The sequence below is a fragment of the Cariama cristata genome, unplaced genomic scaffold (genome assembly GCF_000690535.1).
Source record: "Cariama cristata isolate BGI_N322 unplaced genomic scaffold, ASM69053v1 scaffold19445, whole genome shotgun sequence".
In the NCBI taxonomy this organism is placed as follows: Eukaryota; Metazoa; Chordata; class Aves; order Cariamiformes; family Cariamidae; genus Cariama; species Cariama cristata.
The window spans coordinates 122-13,463 of NW_009616047.1; the positions used below are offsets into that span (position 1 = coordinate 122).

The window sequence follows — 13,342 nt, forward strand, 5'->3', positions numbered from 1 at the left end:
AGAGGTCTCTTCCAACCAAACCGATTCTGTGATTCTCTAACTGTCTTATTAGATTATAATATTTGCCAAATGCTTAAGGATGAGAATTTTCTGCAAATCATCTTGCAGATATGCTAGGACAACCTGCAGCCTAGTTAGAGAGTATTTTTATTGCCCTAGACAAGTAGGTGAGTGAGATTATCATCAAGTTCCTTTGTGATTTTGAAAAGGGTTTTTAAGCTCTGCCAGAGGGATGATTTCTGTGTATTTGTTTAAACAAGCGAGAGCAGGAAGAAGTTAGGCTATACCGAACAACTTGGGATTTTATGCCAAATTTAGATTGGTAATATTTAGAGTGACCTTTCAATGAAATACTGTGGGAATTTTATATTTAGATTGTAAAGTGTCTGCAATGTTTTTCTACTACTTAAAATATTGCCATTTCCTCTCCAGTCCAGCTCGGCTTGTTGTTCTAAGCAAAGTAAATAAATCTGTCCTTCTGGATTTTATTATACTTCCTTTACGAGTTTGCGTAAGGGAATGCTTTGATTCTTTTCAGGTTATCAGGAGGTTACGAGAGAGAGGTGAGCCGATCAGACTGTTTGGAGAAACAGACTATGATGCATTTCAGCGTCTGAGGAAGATAGAAATTCTTGCACCTGAAGTGAACAAGGTAAGACTGGCTAGCTATTAGTTACTTGTTTGTAGTGGGATAACCAATGAGGAGCCCTATAAACATTACGAAAATCAGTAGCTGTTAATTTTCAGGACGAAGGGGTAGTACAGAGAAATATCTGCTTCATCTCATTTGTTGCTTGAGAAAGTATGCTAAATGTCATAGTTCTGTGCAAAATTACAGTTCCTTACCTTAGTTCAACCCTAGCAATCTTTTAGGCCCTTTTCACTGGGAAAAGGGGCCTCCAGGTGGCAGTAAGACCCCAGCCTGTGCTGTTACCTGCTCTTTAACCAGCAGGGAAGACAGTCATTTACTGTTAAAACTAGCCTGTGTTTGTGATTATGTGCATCTCGGAGAAGATACAGGTAAATAAGAGGAAGACTGCATCCTGTCTTTCTGGTATGTAAATGATTTTTCAAATCCCTTGACTCCAGAGCTATAACTTGTTACGGAAACTTCATTCGCCCCCCCTTCCCTTTAAAGTAGGCATCAATTCAAAAAATTACTAAAAGATCTACCATAGTTAACTGATTTATTCCTTTTGTCTTAAGAATTGATCAGTTAAGTGAGGACATGCAATTGGGGCTTATTTTGTGTTCACTGTTAACCAAATTTGCAACCCAGCTGAGAGAGTGATGATTTGGATTTTCTTCTCTAATTTGTGGCAAACTGAATTGTTTGAAACATCTTTGCTGGGACTGCCAAGAAAAGGAAAGCCTTTTCTTGTCCAAGTCTTTTGAAAAAAAGATAAACAGATCTAAACGTTTAAAAAAACCCAAAATAATTCTGCTAATGAAAGCTTCCCCTCCAGTGACATCGATGACAGTAGTAGGAGTATTAGGAAGTAGTGAGCTCATAAATAGGATTGTGTTGGATTTTTGTGTTATATGTTTCAGTCACTCCTGTTGCTACGTGTTGCTTAAAATGTAGATAGTCACTATAACCAGTTTGTGGTTCAGACAGTTTTAGACTACTGAATGATTAATAGAAATGCTCCAGACAGTCAAGTATGATGATGGAAGAGGGGAAATAACTGTGCATATCTATTCCCGGTGGAGTGGCTGAATTTATCTTAGGGTAAGAAATGTCGTACTCTTTTATAGAGCTGTATGTTTTATATCTCAAAATAAGAATGCAAGTCCTCTAACCGTGAGTAAGCAGAGTTTCTTCTTCTATTTAAATCAGCTCTCAACTTTAAATACATGGTTTCAGACTGATTCTGATTTCTTTTTTTTAATCACCTATTCTAGAGTAGGGCATTTTAAACACTTAATCTATATAAAACATTCTGCTATGTTTAAATCATTGGTAATAAAGGGAAACTACACAAATGTTTTATTGATAATAAAGAAGGAGCGTTACTTACCTTATTTACAGCTTTATTCGGGACAGATGTGAAGACTTGTAGAGCTGATGATGGTTATGGACTGGTTTTTGTTCATTTTGGGGTGGTTTAGTGCATTGCTTGGAGCAAATGTCTTGAAGAAAGTCCTAGAAGTTTATTCAGACCCAGAAGTTTATTCAATCCTCCATGCTTTGCTGGTGAAAATATGGTAAAAAGTCTTTTTCATAGGTATGAACATTGCAGAAGTTCATGCACCCGCTTTTTGTTAAGTGCTGAAGCAATCCAGAAACTGTTCTTTGAATTCAGTTTAAATTCAGACAACAAAGCTAAACTCTTATGCATGTTTTTACAGTATTTGGCTTTGGTTAAACAGAAGTTGGATGCTCACTGTGTTAGTATTGAACGGCTTTTATTTACTTGAGGGTTTTTTGGAAATTAGTCATTTCTTATCTTTTCTAGGGCCTGAGAAATGACCTGAAGGCTGCTTTGGATAAGATTGACCAGCAGTATCTGAACGAAATTGTAGGCGGCCAAGAAGCAGGAGACGATGACTCACAGAATGACTTGAAAGTCCATGAGGAGAATACTACTATTGAAGAACTAGAAGTACGTGATGGGTAGATTTTAATTAAGGGATTTTAGATGTAGTATATCATTGTGAGAAAGCTTCAGGATTGTTTAGACAACGTTACGTTGTTTTCAACATCTGCCTTAGGCGTTCTGAAGTATCCGTAAATATCCTTTGTTAGGAAATGTAGGTTTCTAATGAGTTGCACTATAGGTGCCTACAGTAGACATGCGAAAACTCAAGTGGTCTTTGTTTACAACACCTGATCAAAAAGAGGGCAACACTTGCCTGCAAGCAAAGTGATACTGTCAGGATTCCCTCTGCAGGGGGTTTGAAAACAGAGAATTTAATAAAAATATGTTCTAAAGCCTTTCCAGTGAGTATTTGAGAGGGTAATAAGTATAGTACTGATGAATTTTCCCTATACAAGAAAGATGGGCTCTGAAAAATAGACACACAGAAAGAATGTTTGCTGTAAAAACATCCGAGCCAAAAAAAGAAGTGGACATCAGAAGTAGGCAGATCACAGGAAATATAAGAAGTGCGTAGACAATGTGTCCCAGAAACTTTGGTGCACATGGCTACTATGTTCTGAAAGAATACCAGGGTGTTTGTGTGCGTGAGTGGAGAATGAGTGCCATGAAATCCATTCAGTGCCTGATATTTTAGGGTAATGTTTTGAAAAGCACATTAACTTCAGCTGAAGACTTTTGCCCTTAATCTTCAAAACTCTTTGCAGGAGTTAATCTTCATAACATCCCTCCAAAAGTGTGTTTAAGAAATAATCTGATTTATAACTGAAAGCTTAAATGAATACGTTATTATTAGGAGATAGTCTTTGGCTTTTTTTTGTTAGGGTACCAGGGGTTCTGGTTTAAAATAACTGTAGTACCAGAATGGATACCAGTTGTGATGGGGATGCATTTTATCAGTCTGTTAGTTCTCAAAATACCCTCTTTTTGGGATAGTAGGGCAGGCTTGGTTTGAGCCATGAAAGTAATCTTTTTCTGAAAAGTTTGAAAACACTGCAGTCTTAATTTTATGCTACTTTAACTGCATTCCCTTGAGCATCAAGGCTTACACTGAACTGGGTTCCAAATCTAGGAGATTTTTAAAATAAAATTCACTTTGGAAATATGAAGACAATGGAAGTCAATTATAAGTTCAATTATACTTACTGGAAAATGTTTCTAAAAATTGCTGTTAGTATTAACAGTTTTGAGGTTTTGGTAGGAAGCTGGAGTATTGGAGCATACTACTGGGGTTTTTTTGGTGGTGTTTTGTTTGGTTTCTTAGATTTGTTCCCTCAATTTCACAGTTGCAATTAAATGAAATGGTAAAAAGCCCCAGTACATCAGAGACTTGAAATAGCTTAACAAAATAATTAGGTTAATGCATGGCTTTGGGGATCTCAAAAAATGCAGTGCACCCACAGTTCCCCTTCATACAATGCTGTCAGCTGCTAATTATACCAATAATTTAGTAGTTAATTAATGAAAAATTACTGTTGCATTCAATTTTCAGAAATAATCATATTGGCTTTTTGACTTAAATGTTCTTAATAGACTAACGAATCTCAGTAGTGTATATAGCTGTTCCATTCCATTTCCTAACTAGTGTTTTGGTTTACTAGTGGATTTTATTACAGTTCACTATGCAGTGAATCACGCTTTGCTGTGGTGGTGGTGCAAACTTCTAGACAATGTGGAAAGAATTGCCTTTTTTGTTCTCTTCTAGGCTTTGGGAGAATCCTTAGGACGGGGTGATGATCACTATGATATGGACATCATAACGAAGTTCTTAAAGGTAACAAGCTAATAGATAAATTATTCTGTAGCTGTATTGTATTTTTTACTGTCATGCAGATACATTTCGTGAATAGAAGGGACAGTTTCAGCTGCTTGGAGAGAAAAACTTACACTTTATGCTTAAGATGTGGGGTTTTTTTAAATACTTGGCACTCCACAGCCTTGGTTAATCACAATAGTCACTTCTGCTAGACCTGGGAAAGAGCTATGGGGAGAGCAGCGTTCTTCAAAATCTGGTCCTACTTTTTCAGACAAAATAAATATGGTTTTGATTTCTGTATGATAATTGAGGCGGTTGTATGTAGTTGCTTCTGTGTACTACTATGGCATTGAAAACTTCTGAAGGAGTCCCTGCCTCCCTTCCTCAGGAACAGGGCAAGCTGAAATGAAATGTCACCCGGTACTGTTAGGTTTAAAGGAAGTCCACTGGCTTTGCTGAGGAGAGAGGTTTGCTTCCTTCTTTCCTGGCAAGAAGCCTGTATCACCTCTCCTTTGAGTCAGCTGGTCCCTGTGTAACTGTTGTGATGGTCAGAAGCCACAGCAAGAGTTGAAGCTTTCATTTGTGTGTATCAGATACGTTGGCATTTTAATATAGTTTGGGATGGGCAGTCAGACAAAGAAAGCTCAAAAATTGTTTTCCAGATAGAGAGAAGGTACGTTTGACATGCTTTCTGTTGTGTTGAATTTTCACTGTGATCTTTCCTGTTCCTTAGGCTCTTCCTCAAAAGTTACTGTGAAACATCAGCAGTCTACTTAGATTTCTGCTCTTTTTCTGTACCCCTCCTCCCTCCCAGCACCGATACCTGCACTGTTGTTTCCTTGTACGCACCTTTCTATACACGCTCCTCCCTCACCCACATGTTCTTATGATAGGAGGGTTGTTCATATCCCTCCTTGCCTGTCCTTCTGAGAGAAGCTTCTTGGCTTTTTAGTTCAGATTTCTCCGAAAAACTCATTTTGCCATGGTGGCTCCGGCCGCTGTTCCCATCTGTGTTGCCGCGTTTATCAGTAGATGGCACTGTGACATACATCTGTCTGCTTCTTCCTCCTACAGTTTCTTCTTGGAGTTTGGGCTAAGGAGCTGAATGCCAGAGAAGACTACGTGAAACGAGGAGTACAGGGGAAGCTGAACAGTGCCACTCAAAAGCAGACAGAATCGTACCTGAGACCACTCTTCAGAAAACTCCGGAAAAGGGTGAATCACTTTTAAATGTCACTGTCTTGTAAGACTTACTTTGACTTCAGCTTTCAAAGTACCCAGTGGTTAGTGCCCTTTCCTAAGGTAATGTTATCTTCACTGAAGAAGAGAGGGTAAGTGAGGTGGTCAGAGTTTCTGTGCCTAGAGCCCATGACTCCCTGTTCGGACCTTTTTATCTTGACCAGTGAATTCTTCTGCCTACTCATTGCTCTTCCAGGTGTTGCTTTATGTATCACCTGTTCACTGGGTTGCAAACATGATAGAGAATTGGGATATTTTACACTTTTCCACTAGCTACTAGGTGTAACCACTTAACTCTTCTTGCTTCACATCCTCCAGATCCAAATAACAAAGATACTTTCCTTTGTTAAAGTCCTCAAGCTAGGGTAGGTGCTAAACTTTGTATAAATGCTGAGTAGGATGGTTTTCCTGAGCTGCTATTCTGAAGTAAAGGTATCTTTTTTTCTTCTTCTTTTCCTGTAGACGCTTCCTGCAGACATCAAAGAATCAATAACAGATATTATTAAATTCATGTTGCAAAGAGAATATGTGAAGGTATGTTTGTTTGCACTCTTCCGGCATGTTCAGGCTGTCTGGTTCTAATAGATTGAGTTTATTACTTCAACATTTCCCATTTTGCATTTTGAAGATACGTAGCTGGAAATACACAAAACGTATATTAAAGAAAAAAAAAAAAAAGAAAAATAGCTATTAAAGGTTAGGTTCCAGGTAGTGTTTGATCTACAGCCTGTCAGAAGATCTTTTGAGGTTGGTGAAACTGCAGAGCTTTGCAAGCATGACAAGAATTTTTCTCAGAGATGGTTATATTAAGTTGCAGAAGAATCCTGTATGGGAAACCCGATATTGTAAGGTTAAATGAAGGTATTGAATTAATAGTAATAGGGTGTTGATTAGTTAATTAGGAATTAATTGAGGCCAACTGAGTTATTGAATATAAGACACTATACTTTTCTTTGGCTATGCTCGTGTTAGCTGGCTTGCTAAGGTTGAGGTAAGTTAATGAAAAGTTTTCTTGGACAAAATCTGCTTACTGGAGGAGGCAGGAGTACTTTGGCACACAAGATCAAAGGCAGCGTTAGGTTATGTTTGTAGCTGCCTTCAGAAGTGGAACTCAAATACCGATAGCATTTGCTTAAGCAGCTTGTGTATGCAGAGGAAACTGAGCTGTGTTTTGCCTTTAAATTTCTAGTATTTCTTATTATTCTTGTGAGGACTTGGGATAATTTGTCAAGTAAGCAAGCAAACCTGCTTCTGTTATTGAAGAAACTTTAGATGGCCTAAGGCAGGCTTAGTCCATATCATTTGACAGTGGAACTAAAAGTGTGGGATGTATGATAGTGGGGTTTTGTTTGGGGGCATTTTTTTTCTTTTGGTCATCACTATTATGCTAAAATTCCCTTTCCAGTGCCTTCCCAAACAAAGCAGTGAGTGTGTGGGAATGCAGTATGTCTCATGGGTTAATCAGCTGTGCTCCTCTCTCCTAGAGGTGCTTGGCTTTATTTAAACTTCACAGACTGATTTGGGAGGGGACTGAGTACACACTTGGAGTTTTGGTTTGTTTTTTGTTTTTTTTTTTAATTAGCCTTGTGCTTTTAACGATACTGATACCCTTTTCCATTTTGCTTCCTAAGAGACCTGTCTCTTTGTGCCTGCTGTTGTCTACTGTGAGTTTTTGCTTTGTGTGGCCTAGTGAATAGTCAGCCACAAATTCTTACTACTTTGTTAGGTGAAACGCTCAAAAGGTTTAAATTTGTAAGTCAACATGTGACAGTAGGCAAATGCCGGAATGCAAGTTGTCCCCTCAGCCTTAATTAACTCTGTTGTGACAGTCCTGGAAGGGACTTTAATTGCATGTTCACATACTATGTTTCATCACAAAACTATATTTAAGTCAGCGAGTAAATATTTGACTAAGAATGTTCAGATTCTGCCTCATGGAGGTGAAGACTAAGTCCTTCCTTCAGGTTTCCTCTCAGCTCTGTCTGCAACCCCCTGTCTTATTCATTATTCACCTCCCAGTTTGTTCAGTGCCAATTGGGAAGAAAGTGCACCCACTGGTCATGATTGCTGCTTCTTATCATTTAGTTTCTAAATGGGAGATGATAAATGAACTCTTTTTTGGTGAGTCTCTAACAGTGGGTAGATGTCCTGCTCCAAGTCCTTCTTGAAGCTGTTTCTGTAACTGCATGTCTGTGTCTGTCCCCCTCACTTTCTGGTTCTCAGTTGTCACAGGGTTTTTAAGCTCTGTACTTCTCTTACTTTCCTCCCTTTCTTTCTGTTCATTTTCCCTTCAAGTTTTTTCCCTGTTCTTCCCCAAGGATGTTGTCTGCTACAGCGTTACGTTAAGAAACAGAATCTGGTATCTTGATTGGGAAACTTTGGATTCATTACCGCTGCTTCTGCTCTATTCATAAACAGTTACAAATGTGCTTATTTAACCAAGTTTTGTTAGAGAGCTGCTTCGCAGCCGCGTTGGAAGCTCGCTTCTCTCCCTGAGAGCTCTCAGGCCCCAGTGCATTCCTGTGTACCAGGAGACCTGACTTCTGCACACACGACCCAGGCCTGCAGTTACAGCCAGGCTCCCTGGTCTAGTCTGCAGCCAAACCGGCAAGGGTTGTAAAGGTGATTACAGCAGAAAAGTTTATGGGAACCTGAGAAGGCTGAGTTGAAAATAGTCCCAGTAAACTTTAGTATTAATCAATATTAGACTGCCTTACCCAGTGCTTTCTTTCATCGCCTTGTAGGTAGAGTCCATAGTCCTTGCTTCCCTCAGTATTCAACATAAACATGAATTGTGCTAAGAAGGTGTGTTATAAAATTGGTTAATATTGTGCAATGAAACCTGATTCGGAGAGACTGGAATATGTGGTGGTGTTGTATCTGGCAATGCAAAAATGCTCTGCTTTCTGACGGCCTTTCTTGCTAAGTGTGCATGCACTGTACTCCTTCAGGCCAACGATGCCTATCTTCAGATGGCTATTGGAAATGCTCCCTGGCCTATTGGTGTCACTATGGTTGGCATACACGCTCGAACGGGTCGCGAAAAGATTTTCTCCAAGCATGTCGCCCACGTTCTCAACGATGAAACTCAAAGGAAGTACATTCAGGTAACGTTGGCTTTGGAAATCCAACAGATCTGCTGTTGAAGTTAGGGGATCTTTGGGGAACACTGGTTTTGTAGTTACAGATGATGTGGTAAAAAGGTCCTAGAAATGGACAGTTGCCTTAGTTTGGGTCAAGCATAATACTCATTTAATAGGTAGCTCATCTGGGACCTGAAGGCTCTTCAGTGCTGGGCTAAGAATGAAGTCTAATGTTTTTTTCTATGTCTTAACTACTGTGATCCTGTGTGAACACCAAAGTACCTGTGAAGACATGCTTTATTCTCCTGAGTTCCTTCACTGCCTAACTCATGGTTTTAACGTCATGCATAGAATTTAATACCATGAAATACAGTCCTTCTGACTATTTCTGCAACTAGATAAATGCATTCATTTTTCAAACATATTTCTTTGACACTGTGGGCTCAAAATTCCAGGTTTAGTTCCTCCTGTGCATATTCATGGTCATGTCATGAACTTTTGGCTGCGGAATTAGTAGCAGGGGTGTTTTTCTTCTCTGACCTTTCAGCATAGTGGGTGCACAGGTCTTCTCTTCCTGTATTGTTAAACGTATTTGCCTCTTGCCAGTTGCAGTTTCATTGAGATAAAAACCTTCTGGCTTAACTCTGAAGCCTCCAGAGCAGCATCACGGAGCTCAGAGCTTCTGGCAGGGGAGGTTTACATAAATGTCTTCCAACAGAAGGACTCCCATTGCTTTTCAACTTCTGCAGATGTCTGCAAGCAAATTGCTTGCAAAATGCAACTTCCTCTGTTACCCTGAGTCTCTTTGTATTGGAGCTACAAGTATAACCTTTGGTTTTTCTTCTCCTATAGTTTTTAATATCATAACCTGAGAAAATACCATTGTGAAGTCAGAGGGAGCTCCAGACACTTACAGGGCCAAGAGATTAAATTTAGCCAATTCTTTTGTAAGGTGAAAATTCGCATGTGGGTTATGCATCTTCAGAGACAGGCTCCAGTTAGTGTAATACTTGCTTGGAAGTATTTAATGGATTAAACTAAATAGTTTTGTTGTTAGTCTCTGTTAAAAAAGGAGTTTGGACTCTGAAAGAAGATTGGTGTGGGCTTCAGCATAGCCATAATGGTGCTTTGCCGATTTTGCTGAATAATTGGCTGACTGTGTCCATTTGCCACTCTTCTAGCAGAAAGATCTCCGCTCTGTAGTGTTCCACACTTCTTGTGGAAGATACAACATACATGAATTCCTCAGTTTGTCCTTTCTCTGCTTTTGGGGTTACATCTGTTAGTTGATGTAATCTTTATGTTCATCTTCCCACTGTGAATTTCATACCTGTGCTTCTGGATCGCACAACTTACTGAAGCGCCAAGACAGAGTTGGCTTTAAACATGTATGTTCTCCATTTTGGTTTTAAATATCAGGTCTTGTTTAGCTAGTCTGGTTCAAACTGGAGCATGGAAGATTATTTGTGCTCCCATGCATGTGCACTTACATGAAGCTAACAGGTTTCTGATTTGCAAAAAACCTGGGATCATAACATCCCAAACAAGGAGTCATTATGGTGCTAGGACGTATTTTCCAAACTTGCCTGCATTAAAAAGGCCAAAGCATCCTCTCTTACATCATTTTTCCATCCAGTGAGGAGCCGTCTTCCATGATGAGCGTCTAATGACAGGCATATGACTTTGCCATCTTGGAGCAGAATGTCACTGCTAAATTACACTACCATCACAGCAGTTTTCTTTCTTCTTTGCTAGACTTTTATGCGTGACTTGAAAGAAAATAATCACAGGGTTTACATCATGTTGGTTTTTTGACAGTCTATGCCTTGAAAGAACCGAAAAGTCCACTTTTTCTTGATTACTTCTTCGGTTTGCCTCCACGCTGTAGGTCAGGTGTGGTACCACCATGGAGAGGAATGACACCTCTCCTCTGGAGAAATGAGTTCTTTTCCTAGCTCTGCAGCTTGTTTTGGTGTCAGAAAGTGCTTTTTGCTCTTTAGAATGACTTCTAATATTCAAGTTTCTTTTAAATATCTTTTATTGTGATAGTACTGTTTTCTCCCTTGGTGATGAAGAAGGATTAAAGCATTACTGTGATTCTTCACTATGCATCTATCATGTGGGGCTGAATCTGTAGTCTGTTAATGCCACAAACTCCTCTAATATTGGAGATAATTTAGAACTTTGCAGGGAGAAAGGTTAATACAACTTAAAAACTGGAAAAACGGCCAAAAAACCCCCCAACACACCAAAATAGCAGCCTTTTTAATCCGTCTTGTTAAGCTTAAAAATACAGTAGAGTGTTAAGTTTGTTTGACAGCTGCAGTTTTATTACAGAATTGTCCTTGTTTTGTTAATTCCTAGGGGCTGAAGAGGCTCATGACCATTTGCCAGAAGCACTTCCCCACAGACCCATCGAAATGTGTGGAGTACAACGCTTTATGAGGCTCTGCAGCATCCAAGGCCTGACTCACGTTTTGATCTCCAAGACCCAGAGAGGATTGAGGAGACGGAGTTTGTGCTTTAACACCAACAGGAACCTAGGGTGGGCTTTGTGAAAAAGCATAAAGCAGCAGATTTTCTACAGCTTCCTTTTTACAAGCTGCATTTATTTACATTTCTTTTTAAATCTATGCTTTACGCTGAACACATCCAATATACAGCGGAGGGGGTGGTTTTTTGAAGGGAATGTGACCAGGACAATGACCATGGGACAATGAACATGACCCTTGCTTTTATTTCAGTTTGTTGTTCAGGGAACCATACGAACTGAACTGTTTCCCATATCTTAGAGCTTTAGGTGAGACTCAGCACTGCAAGGAGCGTACATGGAGCTTTTTTGGCTGCTTTCCCATTGGAGACTGATGTGGGGAGATGATTAGAGGGAAGCAGTTGAATCTGAATCTTGGTTATTTCTGTAAATATGAAGACTTTGTTGGCTAATCTTTCATGTGGTATTTATCAGGAGGGGAAAAAAAAAAAGACTTATCTATTTCTCAGCTGAAAAATACAGCCAGCCTCAGTGCAAAGAGTTTTTGATCTTGAATGCATATGATTTGGCTTTTTTTTTGGTAACGACATATTTAATATAAACCTTCTGGGCTTGGGGGAAGTAATCTTATGGCTCTTGAGGCTTCCAAATCCCATTTTTATACATCTGGAGAAAATTTCAGTTTGCTAGGCATTGCAGAGAAAATAATTAGGACCTCCCATGACCACGAACAGTATTTCTAGCAGCCACAAATCTTTACCATTGTGCATCTTGACTGAGAATGGTGAGAAGACTCTCAGAAATGATGATGTCTAATTCTGCATAAAGAGTGAAATACTGAAACTTTGTTAGTGGTGCAGGTTGAAAGTCTTAGGCTGAAATAATGCACTTCGTTTAATTACAAGAACAGCGATACCGCTGTAACAGTGTTACCAGGTTCTTCTTTTAAGGAGGCCTTTCTGGGACCTACAGTGAAGCTCCAAACAAATTGGTGGTCATTGCAGTGGCTGCTAATAACTGCCACTACCCACATTTGTGAGAATCCAAACCTCATGTCTGTCTGGCCCCGCAGATCCTGGAGAGCTGATACAGAGCACGCTTCTCTGCCTTTGGAGAAGCCTTTTCTGTGCAGTCATGGAGAGGGGAGGGTCTGGTCCTGGCTGCCCGGGGTTGGATTCAGGCAGGTACTTGAACCTGGTGTCCTGTTCCCGCTCCGGTGAGGCAGGAGGTATCTTCTGATACCTCTGACAGTTGTGAGCTGTGGACTTGTAAGCACTGAGCTGCTGCAGCGGTGGGCCTGGTACAATGTGAGCAGAACCACTTCCTGAAGAAACGTGTCGATATTCAAGTGTATTGGTTTGTTCGAGTCTTCACCTCGACTGGAAGTGTGGAGCAGGAACTGCTGCCCTTGTCTGAAGGAGTTAACCTGTCTCCTGTGGGTATCTGCGGTGGCAGGGTGAGACATGGTGCTGGAGGATTTGTGCTGGCAGTGGGTTTGGAGGAGTATCTTGAAGAACTTCAGGTTCTTCTGGAGACTCTCCAGATTCTGAAGTGACTCTTGGGACACAGGAGTTTTTTAGTCTGGAGTGTCTGACCCCAGAGAAATGTCAAGAGCTTAAACAGTTTAGAGGTAATAAAAACAAGGCTGATGAGACCTAACTGGCGCCTGGGGAGGGGCCTTTGGGGAACAGAGGGGGACTTGTGGAGAGAAAGCTGGGCAGATGTCAAGAGCATGGAAGAGTTTAATTAACAGTGGTGGCTGGTGATTTTTTTGCAGTGCTCTATACAGATATTCTTCAGAGGCATTGTTAAAACAGGTAACATTTGTAACACTGCTACTTTGTCTCTCCCCACCCAGATGGTTTCCTGACCTGTGTCTAAATCTTCCTCCTGAGCTTAGTTTTGAACTCTTTAAATAATTGAGGGACAATATTGTCCCTCGTTTAGAAGAGCTATAATTTCCCTGGAAAGTGCAGCAATTGGGTAGCCGGAGGATGGTTTAAGGAGCATTGTAATGTCTGCTTTAGAGGGAACTGGATTCCTTAGGGCATCTGTAATAGTATTAGATTGATTTTCCCCTCCTGCTTTAGAGCTAATTATTGAGGAGAGTTTTAATGGTACCCTGAGTACCGGTTTGAGTGGGGATGTGTCTCCTGTAGGGATGTGAATTTGG

General features: G+C 40.2%; 1 protein-coding gene across 1 annotated transcript; it reads left to right on the forward strand.

Moving 5' to 3' along the window:
- Positions 1 to 506: 506 nt before the first annotated feature.
- On the forward strand, positions 507 to 11,331 carry PRPF18 (pre-mRNA processing factor 18; the record flags this gene model as incomplete). Its single annotated transcript, XM_009700047.1, has 7 exons — positions 507 to 652; positions 2,460 to 2,606; positions 4,306 to 4,374; positions 5,431 to 5,571; positions 6,058 to 6,129; positions 8,547 to 8,702; positions 11,043 to 11,331. Coding segments are annotated over 7 exons (812 nt in total), but the record flags the coding sequence as incomplete, so codon positions are not given.
- Positions 11,332 to 13,342: the final 2,011 nt, after the last annotated feature.